Source organism: Neopsephotus bourkii, unplaced genomic scaffold (genome assembly GCF_033783945.1).
Source record: "Neopsephotus bourkii isolate Nb327-2 ecotype Australia unplaced genomic scaffold, CSIRO-AGI_Nbou_v1 NB_787, whole genome shotgun sequence".
NCBI classification, from domain to species: domain Eukaryota; kingdom Metazoa; phylum Chordata; class Aves; order Psittaciformes; family Psittacidae; genus Neopsephotus; species Neopsephotus bourkii.
This window is the reverse complement of record NW_026901283.1, coordinates 210204-231873: the sequence shown is the minus strand read 5'-3', so window position 1 is coordinate 231873 and position 21670 is coordinate 210204. Positions and strand designations below refer to the sequence as shown.

At 39.1% G+C, this 21670-nt stretch overlaps 1 protein-coding gene across 3 annotated transcripts in view; it reads left to right on the top strand.

The window, feature by feature from the left end:
• Window positions 1-15321: 15321 nt before the first annotated feature.
• Window positions 15322-21670, top strand: part of PAPSS1 (3'-phosphoadenosine 5'-phosphosulfate synthase 1) — a 44886-nt gene continuing 38537 nt past the window's right edge. The window contains exon 1 of one of the 3 annotated variants that reach the window (XM_061355180.1): window positions 15322-15418. In XM_061355180.1, the coding sequence (XP_061211164.1) occupies window positions 15359-15418 (60 nt within the window). In that variant the 5' untranslated portion in view covers window positions 15322-15358. Of the gene's footprint in view, window positions 15419-15672; window positions 15922-17231; window positions 17277-21670 lie in introns of those variants that run through there. The other 2 variants (XM_061355179.1, XM_061355182.1) reach the window with 2 other exon arrangements.

Here is a 21670-nt window from a genome sequence, read left to right as displayed (position 1 = left end):
GCCCCCTCAGAGCTGCTGCGGATAGCTGTGCCCTGAGGCAGGTACTAACCCAAATGAGTGCTGGGGAGATGAGAGAAAATTCCCTCTTGCTCCAGTGAGGGCATGGCTATTGTGAGAGAATGAATCCAGCTGTCAGCAGGGATGGGAGGTTGTGGCAGCTGTGGCATTTGGATGTAGCCAGCGGTAAGTATCCCGCCAAACAAGGGCACCAAAACGAAGAACCCAAGACTGGGGGTGAAAAACTGGCTAGGAGTTACTTTATTTAGACTTTTGACAATTGTTTCCATTGTAAATAAGGTGGTCCAAGAGCTGCTTTTAGGTTTTCACTTTCCTCTGGTGTATACAAGATGCTCAAGGCAAGGTTTATAAAGGGATTTGCTTTTTTATTGGACTAACTGCTCTTTGTGGCAAAACCAGCTAAGCTTTAAGGCAAACAAAACCTTCAGGTTTGTGCAGCTGTAGGAAGGTGTCGAGGGTACATAAGTTACAGAAACTCCTTTCCATGCTGCGAGACACTCTTGGGCTAAGACTTCAAAGCTGTTGCTACATAGGGAATATCCCATGGGAGCAAAGTGGGGTTTTTTTGGAGTGGGGGGGAGGTAATATACAGGAGCCTTACCAAAAGAGATTCTGGCTCTGGACTAACAGTACAGTGAAAACAGGCCCTCATTTGCTATGACCAAAAAAAGGTAGAACTAACTGCTCAGAGAGGACACAAATCTCTCTGCCGTAGCAGCTTTGGAAATGTCCCAGAACTCTAGTTGTAAGTGCAGCTGGGTATGCTGTAAAAGAAACAGGATAGTCATGTTTTCCAGAATTTCAAGAGTTTGCCAGCTAACCTAGGTCCAGATGATCAGATCACAGCTGCAGTTCATTTAAATTTTGTTCCTTTGTATTTGGACTGAAATGTTCTTACTGTCTTTTGCTTCCTTCATTGCTGAAGACTTCCCAACTAAGTTTTTCTAAATAGAACACAGCATCAGGAAAGATTTCACAGACTATGGAGTCTAGTTCCTTCCTGCAGCAGTTAAACAGGTCATATAATCCCTTTTGTAAATTTATCAAGCTTTCATCTTAAAACACTTCGGGTTTTTTCACCTCCGGGGTTGTATTGGGAAGCTGTTGCAGTACTTTTTGTCCTTGACAGCTGGAAACTTTTCTAATCTCCATGGTAAATTTTCATGGCAATTTTTTTCAGGTGATCTTACACTGATATGGACTTCCAATTCCAGTATCTTCCCTTTGAGTGTTTCTCTTATCCTCCTTTGTTCCCACTGTATTTCGAGAGCAATAATAAACCTTTTCTCAGATTTCCTTCAAACAAGAAAAAAGTTAATAAGCTAAGTAAGGTAAATCCTTTCAGTTATACACTTGCCTGCTGATAGGAAAATTGAGGAAGGTTTCATCTTGCTGGTAGTACATAGTTCTGCTGCAACAGATTAATATACTAGTTGTTTTACCTAAAGGTCTTTTATAAAGTATCAAGTATTATGTGGTGATAGAAAATTCCTGTTATTAATTCCAAAGTGTGCGACCTTTGTACATTTTAATCTCATCCCTTTACAGTAACTGAGGTTCAGTGACCTCTATGATATTCCAAGCCTTTTCTAGTTTGACACTGCCTCCAGACTTTGTCATCAGAAAATGTCATAAGCACACACGCTGTACCAAAATTAGCTATGACACTATTCACTATTTTTAGCCTCCAAACTAATCCTAAAGAATTCTGCTGGTAACTTTCCTCCAAACGTACACTTTCCCTTTCAACGCAACAGGTTGAGTCTTTGTATTTTTGCCCTGGTAGTGAAGATAGTACAGTCTCTCCAATACCCAGAAATTTGTGTTTTTCTCTGTAATTTTGATTTGATTCCAGTTCATTTTCTACCTCTGAATTCTTACTTTCTCATGGTGAAGCCTTTTTCCCATTGTGGGCTAATTTTTGATGGGGTAATGTGCAAATGGTTTAATAAGGTACATTAAAACTAGCCTTATTTGACTTATTTTAACTAGAAGAAGAAGTTGCTTTTCTCTGAAAAAGGCAACTAGGTAGATCTCATATAATCTGCCTCATATAAAATGTTTTTTTACTCTTCAACTGTTTCAAGTTTCCATTTACCTTGATGTGTTAATTGTTCTATCCAATGCTATGTGTTCTAAAACCTTCCATACTATTAAAGTCAGTTTAATAAGGTTATAGTTCACTTGGTTACTTTCTCCTTTCTCCCCATTCTTCATTTACTAATCTTTAGTAATACAATACAATACTTGCCTCATTCACATAATTAATTAACCCTCTGCTTTTCAGTTCATCATTTCAGGCAAAGTGACAGATTTTTAGAAAGTCTGTCATTCCAAAAATAAGCTTGGTAAGGAGTACTGTCCTATTAGAAGCGCAACTGAAGTGCCTAAAGCCATAACTTTACCTGAGTCATTTGGCTGTCTGCCTAATGGTCAGGAAATCCACAGGGGTTGTACCTAAACTAGGGAATAAAAGAGAAGTCTTGTGGTATCTCATTTAAGTTAATTGCTGAAATGCCTGTTTTTCCTTGTCTTTGTTACTAGAAGTTATTATGATTCACCACTATTACTAATTAGTTTATTTTGAATCATTGTTCTCTACCATATGCTATGCTTTTCAAAAGTAATACTTTTTCTGGTTGCTCATATTATCCTGACCTTCTCAGATATATTTCTTAATTAACACGTAATGTTTTTTCCCGTGTCTACAACAGAAGAGGAGAGATGCATGAACTGCACAGTATTCTGACTGACCAGCATTCTGGAGAATAGTGTCAGAGTGCACAAGGGAAAACAAAGATCAGGGTATTCCCATCAGGAATAGTACAAATCCTACTGTGTAACAGATATTTAAAATTTAATTTTTCATGTTGGCAGAGTACTGAAGAGCTGAAATCTCTTAAGGCATCTGAAACTGTCATCCTTACATCCTTTATTTTAATGTGAAGAATAAAACTTGTCAATTAGATCCTTACAACATCTATCTCAAACTTACTTTAAAAATACCATTTCAGGATGAAACAGTAATTGCATTGTTTGCTCTATGCTGTAGAAAGGAATTATGAAGGAGAACTGCAAACATTTCAAGAAGGAATCTGAACTCCTGCTCCTTGCGTAGGGAACTGGATTTTTCTTTCCAGTATCCACTGTAAAAGAAGCCATTTAGCATCTCCAGTAACAATGCTAGAGAAATCTGATTTTTGTTTAGTACAGTAAGTTCTTCAAATTAGAATTTCTGAAAGCATGGGTTTAAAGATTGACCATTTACCTACAAATATGGAAGGTCTTAATATTTCCCACTATGTTCTGACTCTCTCCTATTTGTCCTACTTTTTCAGTACTCGTAGTACAAAGCCTTGGCCACAGATACTTCAGAGCTGTTTCTCCTGAAGCCAGAGCATATGAAAAGAAAGCTCGTCTGGTCTGATGCCTTCCCTTTTTAACAGTGGTGTTCAAGGAGATGCAGTAGCTTATTCTACATCTTTGAAAACAATGTCTGTTGGTTGTTATTTTTTTTGTTACTGTCCTCCTGAAATGTAAATAGATGGTCAATGTGTACCATATCTGCTATTTCAGGGACATGCTTATTAGGATGGAGGAAGGCCTCTACTTTCCTAGGCATCAGATAGATGGATCAAAAGGGCCAGAAGCCTGTGGGTTTCTTAATTGCCAAAGAGTGCATTTTGCTGCAAAGTTTTTTTAAACCACAATGAATCAAGGGCTTCAAAAATGAGCTCTGAAGTGAGAGATTACAGATTCTGAAGAGAAGGCCTTTCTTGTCTAGATAAACCACAAGGGTTGCTATAAATGTTAGGTCTATAACAGAGCCTTTCAAGCCACTGGCCTGAAAATGTGGTCTCTAGATGGAAAGGGTGAGGCTGAAGGGGGGAGCAAAGGAAATTATCCAAACCTGCCAAACTCTAGATTCTGACAAGTATCGAGTGTGAAGGAGTGTGCTTGAGTTACTTTGTGTGGGGACTGTTGATCCCATATTTTCCTTCAGTGAGAATATGTATCATTCTTGCCATCTCAGAACAAGGTGATTGCTCTTTTTGTTCTTTGAGTTGTGAATCTTAGGCAGTGTTAAGTTGTGGAAAACCACCTGCTGGATCTCAATTACTTTTCTCTTTTCCCTAAATAACATGAAAAGCTTGCATTGTTTAAAGACCACGGGGAAGTTTGTGAGGCATTTGTTTGTGTTCTACATGTTGAACAAATTGTTCTTCTGTATTAAAGATCTGGCAGCCAACATTGTGCCTTGAGCCTTGAGGTTTTATGGTTTGGTTTAATACAAAGCATCTATGCTTACCCGATAAACAATTTCTGTGTCTGTCTATGAAAGACAAGTCTGTAAGTTGCTTATCTTGGCTTTCTCTTTCTTCTCTTACTCTGTGTTTGACAGGTTAGCCCATCCCTCCTGAGTTAGATCTCTCAGAAATTTCCCCCCAAATCCACAAAATTCTCTGTGGAGAATGTGTTCTCTGAGCTAAAAAAGATACATTAAACCGTACTTGTACAATTTCAAATTGCACAGGAAGATTATGAAGGACATACTCATGTCAGATCAGAATAAAATTTTATAGGCTGCTGTGTAAATATACAGAGAGCGGTTCCTGATGTGGTTTCCCACAATAGTTGCTCTAGGCTTTCATCTGGTGCAATTTTCACTGAGTGCTGTAATGACAGGTTCCACAAAGTCCCCCTCATTCATTTTTAGCTCTACCAAACCAAAACAGAAAAAAAAATCAGAAGGGAACAGCCAGTAGCTAAAATCAGACTCAGGAACAAGAACTTCTGCTAGTAAATTCTGTCTCCACACACTGAGGAGTGGTCACTGTAACTCTCCTGAAAAACTGTATGTACAGGCAAATACTTAGAATGTAAGTACATGGAGATGGTTCCAGGCACATGAGGCAAGATGAATGTGAGTGGCAGCAAGAAATGAAGTAATTTTATGGTACAGGTCAGTTTAACCAGGTCAAAGGGAGTAAGCACAAACGTGCTGGATCACATGGAGCTACCCCCATAGCAGGTACTCAGCTGTTCATATGCAGCTTTGAAACCATGTTCTGGGTGAAGTCAAGTAACAGCTTTACTAAGCTGAGGGACTAAAATCAATGTGAGTCAAAACAAAGTCTAATGAGTTTGCTGCGAAGAAATTATCCCTAAATGAAATAATTCTAATAAAGCAGTAAAAATGTTCTAGAGCATAAAGAAAAATTTAGTAAGGAAAATTCAAATTATTCAGTTAAAAGAAATTTCATTTCCAGGTCTCTCTGAGCTGTATTTTTGGTTAATTTGAAGACTTTTAAATTATAAATAGTAACCAAACAAGAAATAAGTGCATTTCCTGTCACGATCCTTGCCCTAATCAGTGTAGCTTACCTTTCTATGACAAAAATCTACACAACCTTCCCCTATACCCAAAAAAAAAAAAAAAAAAAAAGAAAAGAAGTTTGAAATATGGATGAACTACTCCTTTGGCTATATTCCACCTTAAGCTAGTAACAAGACCATGCTCTTCACTCTGCTCCACTCCCCAGCTCCTACAGAGAGGGATTTGAAACTGGCTTACCTCAACATAGCCAGTGTAATTATTTAGGTAAATTATTGAAGTGAAAGTTCCATGTAGAAACATTTTGGCTTAGAACTTAACCAATTAATCCTTGTGCTTCTTCCCCTCTGTGCTGTAGATTGAATATAGTTAGCACTCTGTTGATTGACTATGGATTGATATGTATAGATTGTGTTTACCTAGCTGTAACCATTTTTTCTAATCACAACAACCATGGTGTTTATTACTCTAAATCATCAGTGAATGTGTAAACAGTGGAAGTGTTGCAGTGGTGTTTATGGAGTACTGATGATTGTCTAAAATTTACTCAGGAAGAACAATTTTCTTGAAGGGATGTCTGTGTTTGTATGTCTGCATTTCAAGTAATTTCATCTTGATCATCTGCTTTGATTTCCAGACCAACAGAGGACTGAAATGGGAGGCTTTGTATTAAAGAAAATTTTTATATGAATGCAGTGATGATTCTGCCATAACTACACGTTGCTTTACAAAATCAAAGCTTTCTTTGTTTTCTATCTTATTTAACTTCTTCTAGTTCTGCTTCTTTGGCCTTCCTATTCAAATGTTCTCTTTTTTTCAAATGACTGTGAGTTTTATTTTCATTCTCTCAACATCTTGCAAGATGATTCTGCAGCACAAGTTTCTAGAGAACAAAAGCACGTTGTTGAAACATTCCTTTTCCTGCATGGATGTACTTTATATCATTACAATCCAACTCTGAGTAGTGATATTAATTTGAAAAAATATTCAGCACAATAATAAATCTCCTAAGATTTCTCCAATTACTGTCAGGCATTCTGTTGAACGTTGCTTGGGTCCTTTGTGTGAATTAACATGTAAATGAATACATATTAAACCATGGATTTTAAAAGCCATATACAGACATAACCTTTATAGCGATTCAGAAATGCCAAACAAACTTCAGCACATCTGTCATGACCAAGTGGAACACAATGTAATACGTGAGCTAATGCTGCCACAAACCAGGTCATTCTGCCCCCTGGACACATAGCAAGTTGTGCTGTTTTCTCCCAGGTCACTGGGCCTGGTATGTGTTAGGCTTATGGAGTCTGAAGAGACTCCAGGTGCTTCACTTGTGTTTGTATTGTAAGGTGCAAACTTAAGTGTACCCTTCTGAAACTGAACATACAGTTCAACAAACTGACTTCTGTGCCCACTGTTGATTCTCGAGGCTCATTGTTAAGCATGCTTTCAAGAAGAATTCAATTTGCACGGGCTGTGTTTAGTTCTTTGGGCACACATAGATGTCAAGGCAAAGACTTAGTAACCAACAAAAGAACTAAAATATGATCTATCTTTACTTATAGCAGATTTATTGATTAGAGAATAGTTTCTAAATGCAATGCAATTTTTTCTTTCCAATTATTGGTTAGAAGTCTGTCTGTTCAATATGACAGGACTTCTTCCTGCATTTGCTTTACCTACTTTAGGCAAAAATGCACATGTAGGTTAGTTCTTAATTATTTTTTGTTACCAGCTCCTCTTCCATAAGACTGCTTTATCTTTGTCATCATCTTATACAACCAGGTGATTTGTAGCTTAAATGTTCCATCCTTTTCATCTGTTACAGACCAGAAAGAGTGGATTGCAATACAAGCATCTCCTTGTCTGGAACAGAATAGCCAAAATATTATGATCTTATGTCAACTTCACTTGGAATTCAGCTTCAAAATGCAGGCAAAGTAGTGACATATGGGCTTACAGTCAATGTTTTGAGTCTGAGGTAAACACAGTTCATAATCAGATTACTCAAATCCTTGTAATAGGTACATGTGTACAACTATGTTCCACATAGACACAGTATATTCATTACAATGTTTAGCAGTCATCCATTTTATCTGATTGGATTCTGTATTAAATGAACCATATGACATTGGGAAGGAAACCTGATATGATTAGAACTGTTTATGGCAGATACGATTACAAAGATTCATGATAAAGACACGTTTATAGTGTTCACGAAGTAATGATTCATTCCTAATGAGAGATTTTACAGGCTGATGTTTCAGAAAAAAGTCTCCCCCCTTTTAAAAATATAATAATATAAAAATATTATTTTTACATATATGTACATACATGTTTTCTCCTAGTTTCCTTGCCTCCTTTTCTCTCTCCATTCTTCATAGGATGATGAAAGCAGCTCTTTTTATTCATTCTCCACCTCAGTATGTCCTGTTCTGAATGCCTCCATGGCATCATTCTTGGGGCTGGTTTTTATTCAGGATTTCTTTCCCCCAGTTCAAAATTGAAGCTTTGCTGAACAGACAGCTACCAGCCTGGAAGCATTACCTGCTGTTGCTGAATGGTATGTCAGATTCTGGATGCAGTCCTGTCTAGTCTGCTCACTAAAAAGTTTGCCTAAGAGATTCCACAGTCTTTTTCAGAAAGCAACAATAATTCCAGACCTTTGTCCAGGGGTGCCCCTTGTGATCATTATGGTTAGGGGCCTGTAGTGACTCAAAAGATCACCTCAGTGAGTTTGCAAAGTTGAAAAGGTTTGAAAGGTCTGTGTTTCAGAGACCTTTATAAAACCTTCCACCCACATTTTTACATTGTTTATTGTCATAAGAGAGACTTTTGAGGAGACAGAGAGGAGTCAAAGTGACTGCGTAAATGGGTCTGACCAAAACTGACTACCCACAGGAAAGAACAGTTAAACTGCAGCAGTTGTTGTTCTTGTTTCTTTTCTCATATTTCAATTTTGCTGCTGTGTTTATCAGCATAGTGAAGAGTATTGTTCTCAGACATCAAAAGGAATAAAAGGAAATAAATTAGTACTCTAGCATTTAGAGATTGATCCTGTTAGCTACTGGGCTGAAAGCCTCTTTAAAAAGGGCTAAAACCTTCAGTTCCTTTTGATTTGATTAAGCACACTAATCATCTGTTCTAACTTAAGTCCCTGAGAGATCTGGATACAAACGCTTCACAGCCTGTTCTCTGTATTGCTCTGACCAAAGCCATAGTAGAGTCAGGCTGAGATGAGCATCTGTCTGAGGCTCAGAGGTGAGAAATCAATACTCGGGAATCAAGTTAGCTGTTAGTTACCTAACCAATCGACCAACTTATGCTGCTACCACCTTCAATAAGAAGAGGGGATGCAGGAAGTGACCAACTCTGGGTGTGAGGTACCACCAAGACAGCTTTGCTTATAACTCTGGTTGGTAATGCATCCCACTGAAATAATGCATCCCCTAGAACAACTGAAACAGTTATTCTAGGAAAACATGAATTCTAAGTTCCTTAGAGATATCTTGAAGAAAGTCTTTCAGTTAAAGCTGCTTCAGACTTTCACATCTGGCAAATAATTACAAATTTTTAACCTTTAGGAAAAGGTCTGTCATTTGAATAAATATTTCAGATTAGAGGAGAGTTTTCCCTGGTCTTATGAACTGAACTATAAATGTGTTTTGAGTCTCTGCTAGCTTTGGCCCTTGGGTGTTCTCCACCAAAACCCATTTTATAATTCTGTACTAGTAAATGCCACCATGGTAGAATAACTTTATTTAGAGCAATTAAGCTCCTCAGATTAAATAGCTCCAGTAAAAAGAATGATTATTCATATATTACAGAATAGGAAATTAAAACCACAGAATGATCAGCCAAAATTCTTTACAGTCAAGTACTGATTTTGCAGACCTATTTAAAGTACCCATGGTTTTAGGGCTTTAGTAGTTTTGGATAGTCCTCCAAAACTTATGTCAAAAGGTCTGATATTGAACAAAAAGTAATGGAGGTATAACATATACCTCCATTCCCCTTCCAGTATGCATTTCATGATCTTTGTCCTGTTTTTGAACGAGCAGACCATGCTCTTCTGGAAACCTTGAATGTACTTTTTCAGAGGTGATTCTTATGAAGCTACCTTCATAAGAGTTTAGTGATTCTGTGAAAACTCACCAATCTGTCTTTTAGTATCCATGTATACAACACTTGTAACACTTTCATACAGAATATGTTTTTCCATCCTAGAAAAATGAGCGACATTCTGTTTCTAAATTATCCTGGAACTTGCTAGTTCCATTTAGAAAAAAAACAGAGATCGAAATTATGTGCATTTGATCAAACTGCTGAAAAACCGTAAAATCATAGAATCATAGAATGGTCTGGGTTGGAAAGGACCTTGAGATCATCCAGTTCCAAAATACCTTTTCTGAAATTTTCCTTAGAAGTAATTCCTGGGGTTAACATTAGTTAGTTAGGGTTTCAAAATTTGCCACGGTTGGATTGGCAAACAGGTAAGTCAGGCTACTACAGTTATTTCTAACAGGCAGGCAGGCTTATGATACATTCCTCTATTTAGCAGTCCAGAAACCTTTTCAAGATGAGGTAGATATTTTTCTCCTAAATGTGTTGTACTCAGGAGGTGGGACTGCCTGTTGAGAACAATAAATTATTGAAAAGCACTCTAATGGCTCACCTTCCATTTGCAACAAATCAAACAACTGAAGAAGAAAATGTATTTCAAGTATTTCTGAAAAAAGAGCTTTCCTCATTAAATTGTTTGTATTCTAATGACAAGGACTATTCTTAAGCTAAATGATGATGTATGTAGTGTGTAGCAAACTAAATGGTAAAATACTTGTAGCTGGTGAGAAAGCAATTCAATAGCACAGTGACATTAGAAATTACTTTGCAAATCTTTATATACAGTATATTTACTTCAGTTGAAAACCATATGCTCTTGGAAGAAACTTCCTTTTCAACAGTTGCGATTTGACAAAAACAGCTCTAGGGACATTATGTCCTGGGATTGTTGACAAGTGTGAAAGTCACCTGTGTGTCCTCATCCCTAAGAAAACAATCTGTTAGTTCACATTCACTGTTTTTCTCAGCTCATCTCTCCTACTAGGATCATAGCTAAGAAGAGCTGGTTCTTCTCCAGCTCTATGGTAAGAACTGTTGCATATCTCTTCTTCATCTCTTGCTCATCTGAGAGAAGCTGTAACTGCTCATCCTTGTTCTTGTTTTCTTCTGTGAGCATCCTCCTATTTTCCTGCCTGATAACCTTTTTCTGTTCCATTCATGATCACAGATACCCACCAGGTTTGCCACAAGATTTTTTTTCCCACACAATGTCACATCCTGAGATGTGGAAAAAGAAAGGAAAAAAGGTAGTCTTCTTCAAATGTTGAACAAAGACTTTAATAGGAATAGAGAAAACACCTATAAAACTATCATTTTGCTTCACTAGCGATTCCTCTGTCTAAAGATTCTCATTCTTGCTCCTTATGTTTGAATAAACAATACATTGTACTTCCTTGTATCTGACAAAGACCACGTGAAATTATATAATACCTACATTTAAAATAGACAAATTTATATCAAAAATAGACATCTGTCATATAGATAAATAGTTTTGAACTTTTAAACACTGAAATTAGGACCAGATTTTTTAACAGTATTAGTAACCTAAAAACACAGAGAAGCACACAGCAAAGTATTCAGGTCTCTAGGTGTATGTCTAGCTCCCAAATTAACTAGCACTCCTGAAAATGTCAGCAGTCACCTAGGACTACCTACAGCCACTGCGTGCCGACAGACTACACGGACAGTAGATTATCTTCAGATATCTAGTACTTAGCTCTCCTGTAAAGTTAACTGTCTGTTGTTAAAGACAAAACTCAAGAGAACCGCCTAACTGAAAGCCTGCATTATTTCTTATTCACTGACTGACCTCTAGTGGTAACCACAGCTTTTGCAGCAGTTGAAATGCCAGCACTCAGAACATTCTAAGAGGTGTGCATTGATAAATGTGAAGCATGAGGATCAGCTTTTTCAAAATTGCGCACTATGCGCTTTTGCTCTACCCCTGTCACTATTAAAATCATATTTTACTTAACTTTGCAAAATGAGCATCCCGTGAACTCAGCGGGAATGTTAAGCTGAAGTTCTAGTATCCCCACTGCCCCTTGCTGTCTACCTTTGCTAGCCAGTGCCTTTCTCAATCTACCTTTCTTGCACTTTGTCAAAGACAGCCTTCCATCAGCAAACACAGCATGGCTGGGTATCCTGCTACCTTTAGGACAACTGTTCAGCTTCTTGTAACATCAGTGTATTACCTGGAACTAGCCACCAACCATGAACTTTCATTGCTGGCCAAACCAGATCACTTCATTCTGAACACTGATGGCACATGGAGTGAGTTTATATGTCTAAAGAGCAAACTCAGCAGACGTAATAACTGCAATATAATTCGGAAGAGAGCTTTAATCCTTAGTATTGTGGGACATGAAAAGAAATCCGAGTTGAAAATTCAGAAGTATGTCAGAAAACAAATGATATTCTCAGCACCTAAGGTTTTTATTAGAATTTCTGCTGATCTTTCTGTGGCTTCTCTGAGCACCTGGGCCAGATTGTTCTGCTGGACATACATATCAGTCCAAATATTAAATAATTTAAGAAAGCTTTTGTGAAAGACAGAGAATGGGTTCCCTGAAATGCCTCCTCTATTCCCATCTTTCTCAAATATGGGAGTTATACATGTCTTCCTGCATTTGCATATTTTGTGTGTAGATGAGCATATCTTGTCTGCAACTCAAGGTGCATTACAAGTGAACTATCCACACATTAATTTTGTTAATCTCAAGTAGCTTTTGGTGGTCATCTTTTCCACTACACAAACCTGGTGACCGAAGAAAAATAGCACTTCCAAGAGGAGACCACTGAATAAGGAATATATGGTTAAGAGCCATTCGAGATTGCTTCATGGTTCTAATTCCAGTGTCGAAAGCACTTGAGAAGAGCTTGAACAAAATGCTTTATTTCTTTAAAAGGTGTTCTGAAGTTCTTACCAGAATGGCATCAAAAGAAGAATTATTTATGTGAGAAATGAAGTTTGGAAACAATGCTGACAGAACAGTGATAAGTCTTTTGTGCGTAGGCAACAGGATCTATATGAAAGGTGATATCTCTCAAAAAACCTCCAAACCAACAAAACCAAGAAAACTGCAGCCAGCCTGCATGACCACCTGAGTTATACTGCTGGGGATACAGATGCATCTTTACATGACATCATTAAAACTTGATCAGAATGTTTACCAGAGGAGCAATTGCAGTATTAAAGGCATTTCTACTCTAATTTCTCATTGAAAGTGGCTACAGAAGGTGGATTCTAGAGAACGCTTCATTAATATTGTTTTTCTTCCTAGAAATAAAATAACATGGACCTTAAAGATAGCATTTATAGGTAAAGCATTTCTGCATTTGTGTATCCGTCATATACAAGTAGATGGTCAGTCTTGAACAACAGAATACTTTGTCTTCAGTCTGTAGTCAAGTTTAATTCAGACATTCCTTTTATGTTATAATTGATGTCTGGAAGCTACTCAAAATAATCTTGTCTATTTTTTAACACACTTAAGTTTGATTTAGAACTGTTGTTTCAACTGACATATTTAGACTTATTTTCTATGGCATTACCCCTATGTAAAATTGAAAGCATTTCCCTGGTCAGCATGTCCATATGTAGAATTTGCTCTAGGTTGTCAGTCCTTCTTGGGTGGTATTACATGGCTGCAGGCTGCTTTGTCTAAAAGTTATCTGTGTTCAAAGCCCGTTTTTACCAATCTTCCAATCAGAATCTAACACAGGTCTTAGAGTTGCTATGCTCTCTATGAAGATTCTAGCAATTTCTTTTTAACAAGTACCTCCGTTTTTATGCAATTTGCCTTTTTGAAATTAAACACAACAGTAGCAGATGCTTTTTTTGTTTTGTTGCTCCTGCAAGAACACTAAATGCAAATTTATTATGGTCATTTTACAGAGCAGATGTTTGGCAGAAGTATTCAACATCACAATCAACCCAAGAATACTACATCGTAGTTACTCTTCCAGAGTTAAAGTGGTTCCTTTGTAGGGCTCAGACTAGCCAAAGATTTAGCTCATGATAGAATTTTTGCCATCATTCTCTTACCAGACTTTAATAGGGTACATGAGCTCCATAGAGAAGGGTTGCAAAAGCACCTGCTGTCATGAGAATGGTTTTAGTTCAGGAAGCAGATTAAGAAATAACAGCAATTCATCAGAGATTGTTTATTGATTTGAATTTCACTAAGGGCTCCCACAGAAATTTTCTTTTGAAGTTCAGAAAACACCTGGCTTGGATATTGTAATCAATCCACCATGAAAGATTTCAGGAAAGTGGAACTGGCACTTACACCTTAATAGCCATGAAAAACTTACACATAACCTTACAAAGAATTTATAGGCTATTTGTCCCCAGATTTTTTGTATAAATTAACATATATTTTCTTCCTGTGTTTAAAAAATGCTCTTCTCATCTCCCTGTTTAATAGTCAAAGGAGGTTAAGATGCTATAGAGGCAAAATGCATGAGCATCAGTCTGTATCAGCACAGTTAGGATAAATAACAGTAGAATTTTATAAGGATTGTGAATGCAAATAACATTTAGAGTGACCCAAGCTGCGTAAAGCAATGTTGCACAATGTGCAGTTAACCAAGTGTGCTTTAGGCATAACTGAATAGTGAACAGGGAAAGCTCGCAGCTCCCTCTTGCAGGGCAGTATGCTAGGTCTCCTTCCATGCTTGGGAGAACATTGTGTGAGAGGTTCTGCTCAGTAAAATACAGGCCCTGCTTCTGCCACTGGTTGCCATGGCCAGAATGCAGCCAGGCGCTGCCGGTTCAGTTTCTTGCTGAGCTGCATGCTTTACAACTTTGTCATTCAAGTCAAGCCTAAATAAGTAACTGCAATGGTTGTATAAGTTCTATCTGACCTTCAAATTGCCTGGCAGCATTTCTAATTATTTTTCTTGATTTCAGGGAGGTCATCTACCTTGAGTAAGGACGGTAAGCTTTTAATCTGAATTTCAAGATATGCTTTAAAACCAACACCTTAGTATCCTTGCAAGAATGTCTTTTTGATATAGCAGGAGTAAACATTCAAGCACAAAGAAGACCTTTTTTTTTTTTCTGGGTAAACTGTCAGAGAACAAACAATCTAGAGCAGACTGTAAACAAGCTAATATTTTTACAGTAAATGCAACTCGTGTCAGTGCAGCACCATTTCCACCTTATGATTAGCAAGCACTTAAGTGCTAAAGCAATTACTTTCTGGAACTGATATAAATGGACTAATATTTATACAGCAAATGTAACTCCTGTTAGTATAGCACCATCTCCACCTTAAGATTAGCACTTGATTGCTAAAGCAGTTCCTGTCTAGAAGTTAGAATCCAAGAACTTCTTGTTCCAAATTCACGGGAAGAGATTTCCTAGAACGCAGCATGGAATTAGCTTTCTTGGGCTCCTTGTGAGGTGGGAGATTTACTTAAAGCAATCCTTGCCTTCCAAGTCACTCCTGACTACACTGTTGTTTCTCAGCGTTTCATCACCTCCAAGGTAAGGCTTTGCAGCGAAGCCCTGTGGGAGCCCCTAGGTGACCGGTGACCGGTTCCCGCAGCACCCCGGGTCAGCACCCACCACCCAGCAGAGGCAGCCGCGGGCGTCACAGCCCGACATCAGCGGAAGTGTCTGCGAGCCGCAGCTACCGCCCCCCCTGCCGCGCGTCACGGCGCCGCGCACGCGCGTGGGTACTCCTGTGCTCCCCCCACCTCGCCGTGCCGGTACGCAGCTCCGCCCTGCACCACCTTTGGCCGAGCCGCGGGCGGGGACGCGCACACGGCACAGCGGCTCGGCTGTTAAGGCTTCACCCGCATTTAGCATCAGTGGGGAAGGCGCGTTCTCCTCTCCTCCTCTCCTTCTTCCGTTGTTATCCCCCAGCGGCCATGGAGCTGCCCGAGAGCCAGTGCAAGAAAGTCAAACTGAGCAACAGGATGCCGAACTGGGTGAGCGGGTGTGCGGGGAGCGGTGCGCCCGTGGGCAGGTGGGCGAGAGGGGCGTGCGGGGCGGAGAAGGGAGGGAAGGAAGACGCGGTTGAGCGCCACGGTGATGTGGCAATGGGCGGCAGCCGGGACTGGGGCTTCCTGTCCCGCTCCTTGCTGCCCACCCGCCTGCGGCGGGGAGGGGAAGGATGCGGGCCGGAGGGAGCGCGCGGGCGGCTTGAGCTGAGACGGTTAACGGACCGGCCGTGCGGGCTCCCTGGGAGGAGTGTCGCCATGGAGCCCGGCGGCGGCGGCCCGTGCCGATGTCCTCGGGAACGAGGGGGCAGCCTGTGGGAAGGGCAGGAAGCCCCTCCGGAAGGAACCGGCGGGCTGGGGCTTTCATCCGTGCCTCTTCTGTCGTGAGCCCTCAGCTTCTAGTGCGCTGGAAGAAGGAAAACTTAAGAATGCGATGTACAATGTGGCCATTCATAAACCTGCGTTGGCCAGAGACTGAGGTTCTTTGTATGGTGGGTGTTATGTGGAAAACTGTCGAGACAGGGTTTTAAAAAAATCTAACTAAACCCTTCATTCTTAGCCCTAAAGATGGGGGAAGATCCATTTACAGTGAAGACCAAAACGCAGCTAGTCAGAAGATACACTGCAGGCCTTTGAGAACATTTGATACTTTTGATGATGCAAGACAAATGAAAAGTAGTATGATTTTTTTGAGACTGTGAAACAGAGCTGAAACAGATGAGGGATAAGATCCAGAAAACATTTGATATAAAAGTAACAGTGTAAACCAGTCTTTGAAATCTTACTGGGAGTAGTACAAGCCACAGTGCTCTTATTAAAATGACAAATCTGTTAAAGAAGAAGTCTCATGGTTGTCTGAAAATGGGAAAGTTGGTATTGTACTAAAAAAAGTTCAGTAAATGTTTTGCCTGTCCAAGCCTCTTCCACTGTGTACAAGTTCAAACTTGTTTGCATAGGAGAGTAATTGGTAAGTTACATTCTTTTGATTTCTGTGAGGAAAAGGGAAAATCAGATGTTACAAAGATAGTGAAATAGATCATGTCTGGGTGGGAGTAACAAAGTGTATTCAAAAGTTACTCAGCATCGTTTGATTTGTCAGAAACAAAACCAAGATGGATTTGACCAAACGAAAGAAATGTTATGGCAAAACCCAGGGAGTATTAACTGACATTGACTGACATTGACTGACATTAACTGAAATTAACAGAAAGTTAAGTGGCATCAACTGTTCAGTGAGTTCAGTTGAAGTTAGCAATCCCCTCTGTGTTACGTGGCAAGCAGAGGAAGTTGTCTACTTCTTTTTTATTCATTAGACCTCGGCTGAATTGCTCTTTATAACCCAGTAAGCTTCACCAGGGGAAAAAAGTGCTGCTGATTCACATGCTGCACACACAAATGTTCTGGCACTTCTGACTGTGTCTGCTCAGCTGAGAGCAAAGTCAAAGCAAACCATTATACCCTGATGGAATTGGCAGCCCCTAGGAGAGTAGGCAGAGCCTTGTCTTCCAAACTTTCTCTGAGCATCCAGCACTATCCAAAATACACCTCTGTCTGTGGAAATCCTATTGCCAAGCCCACCTCTGAGCACAGACCCCTCCAAGTTACAGGGCAGCACACAACTTCGCCTCAAATACCACAGTTACACTGGCTTGATAGGGAGATTTGTGAAATGCTTTATTGTAGCTCTAATTCCTAACGCGATGGAGATGTTGCATCATTTTGCAGGTAACTCCTCAAGAGAGCTTGCTCCAGTTCTTGTTCTTGAGAGTGTATTCTGCAGAGGCATCTCTGGCTTTGTTTTTGTCCATGCCTTTTGATGCCAGCTAATGACTCCACTCTGGCACTGGTGAATAAGCTGTCCCTGGTTTTGGTCATGCTGTTACTGTGGCAGGTGGCAAGTGAAGATATGTTCCTTATAGTATGGTTATCAATGAGTACTGTACAATATTCTGGTTTCTTTCTGCTGCCGTGATTTTTCAAACTGTCCCAACTTTATAACAAATCTTTTGTGACAGCGGCAGGAGAGCATGCATTTGTCAAGTTGGGTGATGCTTCATACAAAGGTGTTTAGATGCCCTGGTGAATCAGTATCACTGTGGCAAACTGTTCTGAAGGGCAGTTGTGAGGGTAAAGGTAAGAGGTTTTGTTCTAAGTGTGAGGAAATTTAATGCTATAGGCTATGGTAGAATATGGATTAGAGAATTGTTAGCTTTTTAATCTCTACAAAACACCTTATTGTTCAGATACCATTTCTGGGCTTGCCCTCCTTTTCCAAGCACAGTTGTTCAAATCAAAGCACAGAATTTCAAATCAGAATTTGAGAAAGTAGCTATTGAAGGCATTCCTTGCAGGCATTTTGGTGAACAGGTCCTGAAAGCTGATCTACATACGGCGTAGACTTTTGGGTGAATTGCCATTGTTTTAGCATCTGAATTTTTGTATAGGAATTATGTCAGTTCTCCTTGCTTGTGTAGACAAAGGAAATGGGTAGTGTTCAGTCTGCTGGAGTTGCTGTTTCGCTACTGAGGAGAGCAGTTTGGTTGGAAAAAGAAACCTATCACTTGGTTGAGTTGTCGTTGCTGAAGAATAAATGTCATAAAAATGTGCGTTATTGGGATAGCCTATCTTATAAGAGGCACATGGTGAGCAAGTTAGCAAATGGCTTAGAAATCCATCTGAGGTGTTTGGGAAATGGGAAAGGCATTAAAGATAAGACTGCGTTTCAGAGGTGATGCTGGATCTGTTGCTATTGTTAGCTTATGGGTGTTGTTCGCCTGGGGAATCAGCGCTGTCATCTTACAGCAGAAGACTATGGATTTAGTCACAGTTTCTTGGGTATATATGGTTTGTATAGAAACCTTGCCTGCGCTTTACACAGTCCTTTCCTGATGCTTCCAATGTCAAAGCTGCCTCAACTTAGTGCTGTGGCATGGGGAGTCTGCTTGCCACTGAAGGCTTTACTTCCTACCCCAGGGGTCTTGCTTTGTGAAAAGTTAAGATTTGATGTCAAGTGACTGTAGAAGCACAATGTTTCATTGTTGCTCTGAAGTAGTGAAGAATAGGTTCAGTTTATGTAAGTGTAATGATCTGGCTGTTAATTATGAAACAGTTAAGCAATAATCTTTTCTGCTGCCTTTTGATCTTGGTATTGCAACTTGGCTTTGCTCTCCTTTATCTGGATGTCTGATTGGAGTTCTTAACTCAGAGGTGTTTTGTTACTGATAGTCAGATTTGGCTTTGGCAAACAAAAAAAAAAAGTTGCAACTGGGCAAAACATCAAGAATAAGATAAAAAAATAAATGCGGATCAAGTCTCCCTCAACAAATATTTATACAGATAAATTGACAGAGTTATATTTCCTTTTGGTCCACATCTTCTTTCTTTCTTCTGTTTCCATAGTTCTCAGATGTCTGTACTCATTTCCCTGGTCAACTATCTGCGAAGTGAAAGGTTACCTTTATGACAAAAAAAAGTAAGCTGTGGAGTCATCCTGTCTTGCTGTGTTATTACACCTTTTCAGTGCACATCTAAAGTGAAAGGCTTATTACTCCAATTTTTTTGTCTTCAGTACAAAGATATTGTTATATTGCAGCACTTCAGATTTCATGTGAGACACAAACTTGCATAGTGGGGAGAAGAAAGGAAGGATATGTCAGCCTTTTCAGTTGACGTTACTGTTACAGTGAAACACAGTGGACCAGAGCACTTTTTAACATGCAGGAGGGAAAACATTAAAATGCAGTGTTTGTATAAGTAGCGCAGAAGCACTTAATATGTAACATGAGGTGCAAGAAATATTTTTGTAGCCAAGTCAGAGAGGAAATTTCCAATGGTTGTAAAGAAGGCAGATAGAAAGACCTTTGAGATTAATGCCTTTTTTTTCATTAGCCCCTTTTCAAAAATTTAGTGTGTTGTTTCAGTAGAGTGACTATTACAGTGAATGTAATTAGGCTAAGAAGTTTGAAATAGCTTTTTTAAACAGTACTTCATCATATTGAGTTTTCCTGTTACTCATTTTCTCTGTTTCATTTCTTCTAACATTGATAATATGGATCTCCAAGGCTAGCAATGCTTTGCAGTGTAAAAGGAGATGACTGTTCTTCATTTCTGTTATCATTTTGGATAGCCATTTAATTTCATCAGTTGACAGTCATAAAATTTTATATACAGGAATTTGAAGACTGGCTAAATAATTTGAGCAACCAATGTAAGCCACTGATTCCGAGTATTTCTCTGTACCACATCAGTATTTGTAGTAAATGTATATGTCCGGGATAGTAATTAAAAACATACAATTTTGAGGATGCAGCTTTCGGCTTTTGTTGCTCAGCAGTGCTAGTGAATCATCTAGTAGGAAAGTGAACAGGATTAGGAAGCATTACTAGGTTGTCAGGTTTTTTTCAGCAAGAGAGAATGACTTGCTAAATTATTAACTCTTCAGAGCACTTCTATAAAAAGCTGTTCTCTGTTGGAAGGTAGGGAAGATTTTGCTAGTTTGCCCAGAAGTAGTACTGAGCTGTCTTGTGTGCATACACACATAAACAAAAGGTGGGGCTGCTGGGGATAGGTGTGGTTTTGAAAGCATGCAGACAGTTTGGGCACTTCAACCTTTACTCCTGGATGCCTGCTTCTGAAGGTTTATTGTCCCACCCCTGAGCTTGCTGGCTGCTCTGTTGCACTCATGTGCCTTGTATTCCTGCAGTCCGTTGGCCTTCCTGTTGCTGTGTCATCAGTGCTCATTTGTTGCTTGATACTTTTTTGTTTCTTCTTTTTTAAAGTTGTGTCTTTTTTTCATCATTTTAAGAATCCCTCTTGCCTGCTTTCACGTGTTTTGTAAGCTTAGTGCAATACACTCATCAGTTGCGTTGCTGCTTTGCTAGTTCTGGAGAACAAAGAAAACTGATGCAACTTACTGAATACAGTCTGGAAGAAGTCTCCTTGGATAAGACCTTTGACCTCCAAAGTGTTTGAGTCTGATAACATACTGATCGCCAGGAGTCAACAGCGAACTATGTGTGTTTTTACGTTTTAGTGTGAGAGACAGTGGCAAGGAAGCACTGCTTTGAGGCTGTCTTGTGTTTTTCCAGTGCCTGGTAAAATACAGTACAACTGGAATTGATGAGAAAGAATGTTGCTATTAATGCATTAGTTTGAATTGCTATGTATCGTATATGAACAGCATATCTTTCTTTTAATTGAAGGCCAAGTACTTAAATTCTTTTTGTTGTTTTTAATTCCACAATCTGTCCATTTGCTTGCTGATATCTCCAATTTTATGTAGAGCATATTTGTTTCTACTATAGGAAGAAATAATTTTTTATTTATTTTTTTTACTTTTTGACTTCTGGTTTTAGTTATCTGTATTGTAATACTTTCATGTACAAAACAGAGATTTGGTTTTGGAGATAAATTATTTGAAGGTAGCGTGATCAGCAAATACAAGTTCATTTTTGTATGGTTATAGACTGTTTGCAGGTGGTGGTTTCCTATGGGTTGGTATTCAGTCTTCATCTAATTTTAGATGCTGGACTGTCACCACTGAATTATGGAGTTGTGTCTAAAAACTTGAGCATCTCTTTTTACCTTGTTTCTGTGTTAACTAAGAGCTCAGCTGTGTATAAAGGTGGGGACATACAATCACACAAATTCATAACTTCCACTTAGGTTATAGATAAACTTTTAAGTGTTTTTCTGCAGAAGAATGCTGTAGCAGCAGCTCTTGAAGCCACAGGTAGATACGATTTTTCTGTTAACACTACTTTGGGGTATTTCTCTCTAAAACTATGAACAGCTCTCTGCTAGTACTCTGTAATCCTCTGAATATCCTCCCTTCTTTTGTTTTTATTAGATGTCATAAGTGCTTTTCTTTCCAGCTAGTGCTGATAAAATGATGAAAGAGAAGACAGTGTGAATATCTTAGAATATGTTTGCAAGCAAGAGAAGGCAAAGCAGCATTACATACACCATTAAGTCCACCCCACCTCTTTTTTTTATTTTTTATTTTTTGTTTCTTTTTTAGCATTCTCTTTCTGTTTGATTGTTCATGCTTTGGTTGTCTAAGGTCTTGATCTTTTATGAACAAAGTTCATGTTACCTGATGCCCTTAAAGCTTAAAGGAATGCTGAGGCTGATCTTCCTGTGGGTTCCCTCACCTTAAATTGTGAAATGTGTTCAACAGCAGTGTAATTTTTCTTAAGATACTCATGCAGCAGCTTATTGTGAGGAATAAATTGTTTTAAG